Consider the following 5,464-nt stretch of genomic DNA (forward strand, 5'->3'; position numbering starts at 1 on the left):
CTACAATGTGTTAGGCAAACATCCACGTATTTGAACAGCCTTGATTAAATTTCCTCTGCTATCTTTTGGCTCAAAATCGAGGATACCAGCAGCTGCTCCCCAAACATTCATTCTTTCATCCTTTGTTATCGTTCCAGTCTCGCGGAGTGTTACGCTTGTATCCGAATAAACTGTCACCTATAGCTAATATTTCAAATGTTATAACAAAACAATAATTGACTCACTCATAAGGATGAAATTTCAGAATTTTCATTTCTCTAAATCATAAGCAAATCAAGCGGGTGACATATGTCCATTAAGATTTTGTATATTTCACTGCAATCTTCGTTTTTTTTTCATGAAACAAACATGACACATTTACATCAGCCTAGTTTGCATCATACTTACAGGAGTGCTCAAACTATCTTTCATCGCTCCTTGTTGATCTGAGTAGAGTGCGCGTTTGTCTTCTTCGTACTTCTTTTTCCATTCCATAAACATTTCCTGACTCATAAACTTCTGCAACATTATTTCTCCAATGTTTCTATAATTTCAACAAATTCAATAATCCTTTCTTTCTTCAACAAATTACATACCTTATATGTGACAGATAAATATTTGAATACTTTCTCTTTAGCTGTTTTCTTCTCAGCACATTTGAGATTATCTACTCTTTGCAGTGATATTTTCGACTTCAACACTTCAATTACTGCTCTGAAAACTTCAAATCATTTTAAAATTTGGAAGATTTGAGTAAAATCCATGAGGAATGGTTTTACCGCTTAAGAGGAGCAAAAGAAAACTTCCATTGTCCCCTGAAAAGAAGTATATATCTGGAAGAATTCTGGATCTGAATGCAAATTTAGGCTTTTGTATCAGGAAATGGAAGACTGGAATTTATATGGCTCGATTTGAGATGCATAAAGCTATCATTTTCAATATTCAGCACTAACTTCACCGGTTTTAGATCCTCATCCTCTTCCTCTTTGATGGTGAATACAGATAATTTTTTGGCAGCATTGAATACTGGGCTTTCCGTTCGTGTTCCCGCCTTTCCTCGACTGACTGCAATATGTATTGAGAAATAATCCTGGATATTTCTCGCAATCCCACTTTATCTCGATTTCAACGACAGGTTTATAGTAGAGTTAAAATTTTTTATGCATTATTCATCCAACAAAACTTAATTAATTTATTTACATTCCAAAATGCAACAAATTCAAACTTTTTCAAAATCAATTTTTTGTTAGATTCATGGTATTTTCTTTTAAGTCTTTCTCCTTTAGTTTTAAGATTAATATTTATAAGAACATTGAAAATTATTCAGATTTCTTCCGGATTTTTTTGAGAATCTTTCATAATGTCTCATTTTTGAGTTGAGTGACAACAATCAAAAACTACAAACTACGCTCCAAAAGGGGCATTTAGCCATAAGTGGAAATGAATGAAGTCTTAGCATGAGTAAGTAGTACAGATGTCGCATTGAAAAGTTCATAAATAAGTTCGTATTAAAAGTGCACAAGGCGATATTATCATATCCAGAAACAATTGTTTTATTTCTGATATTTGTTGGCAGAGCTTTCTCAACCTTTTTCTGATGTTGATAAGATCAGCGATTCACCATCTTTCCTAGCTGTAGACGCAACGTTGGTGCTTCTGGGGTCAAATTTCCGCTCCACGTTGATTTGCACCAACGGGGCTTGATACTGAACAACAGCTGTAGAATTGCTGGGTATAGGCGCACCTTCGGTAAAATCGATACATAGTGTCATATGAGCTGGACTGGTGCATGATGCCGAGAAATAATTACGCACTGCGGTTTGCACCACTTGGCGCACCATCTGCAACAACAAATTTCTCTTAAAACTGTTTTGAATTTCCAAGAGAGTTTCTGTTGGAGATAGACTCAGAATTCAATAACAGTTCCTACTAGCCGAATTTATAGGCCAATTATTGATGCAATCAATAAATCAACCAACTGCATGGTCAGAGCAGGCATATTCGGCATCAAATTCTGAGAGTACTGTACTGCTTCCCGATTCACTGTTATGCTTCTCACTTCCCACTATTGACGACATCGACCGTCTCCTAGATATACAGCAAACATTAAGTGACAATTATCAAAATTTAAATAGTTTTATGCTTATATTTTTGAGTCGTAATAAAATATTTAATTTAGTTTCGGTTCGAATAAAACAGCTATAACTTTAATGTGGTATGGTTGATCTGGGAACTTTTACTCCTTGTCATTCCAATGAAACTAAACAGTTTCAAAAGAAAAGCTTAGTTTTTAGCTTTCATACTTTCTTTTGGCTTATGTTTAAGAGAGAGTTAAAATACAAATCTTTGTTTCGTGAATTTTTCTGTGTTTTCAAATTGTTGAAAACATACAATTTCCACTCCTTCCTTGTTATTTCAACCTGCTCCATGTCAAATATCACATTTAAATATCGCACTTTCAGTTCCTTCATGAAGTCACCAGAAAACTCTCAAATCCTTGTGCTTTCCTCTATTTTCATATCTCGAAAATAGTGAGTCATTTAAAACCAAGCATCAAATCTCGGAAGCCATTATTGATTTGAACTTACTACAACAAATATTACGAGTTGCATATGTATTGAATATTAAATAATATATGTTGGATGTTAAATTGGATGGCTTGGTGGGTTTATGAAAGTTGTGTATTGATGAGGTTTTACTGGTAGAAATTCTCAGAGACAAAAGAATATCCATAGATTTTCTCAATTTCAGAATCTTGAACAATTAATCATCGTTTCTCATGGTCCCTTGACATTTTTGTATGGTTAATTGTAATTGGGTAAATCATTAACCGAAACCTGTGTGGTTCATAAAGTTGTCAACTCTTTAATTTTGTTTTTAGATTAGTGTTAATGTGATAGATAATAGAAAGATCTGAGATTTTCACTTAGATTTCGATCTAAGTAAATTTTCCACAAATTATTCTTGAAATTAAAATTAAAAAGTTCGCAAAGGGAAAAATTAAATGTTATGCATTTGCTTTAAAGGTGTTTCAGCTTGCCTTACGATTTTTCCACTTATGTCTATTATTTTTCAGCCAAGCAAGGCCAAGTTGAAAGTAAAGAACTTCATAGGATGTATGTTTATAACGCCAGCTTGCAAAAACCACATCAATAATATATTTTGCACGGATATTCAAATGGTAAATGTTGGAAAATCATATGAATGAATAAGGGAAGCTCGGGTGTTAGCCAAATTTAGCCAATTAATAAAGAAAAAATGAGTCTGAGAGGGATGGAGAGCGCAAAGCATTGGGGGCGCTATTAAATTCGACAAACAGCTGCTAATTTTTAAAAAACTAAATACTTATTATTTCCCAATTAGAAACCAATTTCTAATTCCTTTGTACTTGAAATTTGAAATTTGTTTATCAGTGACATCGAAGGGCACGATCATTTCTAGTTTCTGTTCATTATATTGACATTGACGACATTGACGACGATTCATGTTTCAACAGCACGAGTGTCACTGTCCCGCCAAATTCTAAACATCAACTCTATTATAGAGTTAACTACCAATTAAATTTTAATTAATTTGGCTATAACTTTCGTCCGTCATCATTCACTTGAAATTATTTCTACTCTATAAATAAGATATGAGAAGACGGTAAAATACCTGTAGCACCTTTGCATGAAATTTTTCTTGTCATTGAGATGAATAACATTTTCATTGAATTTTCTGGTGAATTTCAGGTTCAATATGGATAATATTACTTTCTCTCTATCCACTCTTTTATATTTTTTCAACATTTGTCCGCTCTTTTATATTTTTCTTTTGTTGGAGCGGAAAAGTACTTAAACGAATTTTGAAAGTACCACTCTTTGGAAGTAGGTGCGCTGTTGTGAAGTTGTTATCGATATGAGCTCATCGAAATATTACTTTGAATTGTATTCTAAGTGGGCACTGCATCTCTGTCTTTGTTAATTTCTATTTTCTAATTAATTAAAATAGAACCATCAGACACGGTTTTATCATTTCGAAAAAAGAAAATTGTATCACATAAATTTATTTGCTCTTGTTTTTTGGACTGATAAATTGTGACGTCTTCTACTTTCCTGTTAAAAATTTGATTAAGACGAAATGTTTTCAGTAATTTGAAAGGAGAGAGCAAAAAGAAGTTCTGTATATAGATCAGGTTTGTCATAACTTTACTTTCGGTTTAAATTTACAACAAATGCGATGACTTATGCATAAGTACTGCTTGAGAAACGAATTTCTTTAAATATAACGATTTGAACGGATCAGTATTTGTTACGGAGATGGATGATATTTCAGCTTTTTTCGCTGTTTGCCAGTACGATTAAGCGAATCGTTATTGGATTCTCTCATTATTGTGATAAATAAGAGTAAGTGACTTCAACCAATTATCTGCAATATATTCTCTTCAAAATGAAATTTAAAACATTGTAGTAACAGGAATAAAGTTCTGCGAAATCTTTTATTTTTGGATTTGAATTATTAAACGCTTCTGAATGTTTGGTTTAAAAAAATGGCATAAACAGTCGCTCCTGTGAAGGATCGGATTTCAACAAAGCTTTGTTTTTATCCTCCAAATAATCAATATGCATAATAAATTCTTCAAGTTAAATTTGAGCCATCAATAACAGTTTAGCCAAAGTATTCCATCCATATATTATGTTATTCAAAGACTTTCCTTCCGCATTTGATGGCTTTCTCTCTGTTTATCTTATTTCATCAAGTATCTTACCTCATTTCATCGATACTGCATTGTTACAGGTAATCTGATAGTAGAAATATGACGTCGTGAAGATGCATCGCTTGATGTTTTGATGACAAGTATGACTTTTTAAGCTTTGTAGAAAGATTTCTTTTTCAAAAATCAAGTGAGATTGAATCAATTACTCGTTGACTTAATTCGCCTTATATTTATTTACTTACCTCTTTAATAGATGGCAGTTAACAAAACTTTACACTTTTAGTACGATATAATGATCAGAGGATCGCCAACTCAAGATCGTCAACTTCTGACATGTTAAAATTTCTAATAATTGGCCTATATCAAAGATAACTGGTGGCTGCCATTTTATTTAAAAATAAATGATTAAGTGAAAAATATGTAAACAAATGTATTATGGCAAATTTGATAAGGATGCTTAAATATTTGTTCAGAAAATTTAAAAACCATCAACAATTGTCGAATTCCTTTTACAAATCAAATATTACTTTTGCATTCGCTGCAAAAATAAATGTCTTCGAAATTATGCTTTGTTTTTAAAAATTCAAGAACAGAATATGTTGTTAACAACATGTGAAATATCTAATTAGTGATAATATAAACTTCATTACTACATGTGACAAAATCTTTCATCCTTCGCCCGCTATCTTGAAAAGAGTATCTGCCGAACAATTGTTTTTTTTTTTCCAGTAAGCAAAAAACCAAAAATTATTTAACAAATGTCAGAAAAGCGAGAATATTATAGAACTG

At 32.3% G+C, this 5,464-nt stretch overlaps 1 protein-coding gene across 1 annotated transcript; it reads right to left on the minus strand.

The window, feature by feature from the left end:
* LOAG_11587 (hypothetical protein) lies at nucleotides 1-2,057 on the minus strand (the record flags this gene model as incomplete). Its single annotated transcript, XM_003147106.1, has 6 exons — nucleotides 1-177; nucleotides 388-498; nucleotides 576-693; nucleotides 933-1,044; nucleotides 1,568-1,820; nucleotides 1,959-2,057. The coding sequence occupies 6 exons, from the start codon at nucleotides 2,055-2,057 to the stop codon at nucleotides 1-3; spliced, it is 870 nt and encodes a 289-aa protein (XP_003147154.1).
* Between the last annotated feature and the right edge of the window lie 3,407 nt (nucleotides 2,058-5,464).

Source organism: Loa loa (assembly GCF_000183805.2).
Source record: "Loa loa unplaced genomic scaffold supercont3.6, whole genome shotgun sequence".
Taxonomy (NCBI): domain Eukaryota; kingdom Metazoa; phylum Nematoda; class Chromadorea; order Rhabditida; family Onchocercidae; genus Loa; species Loa loa.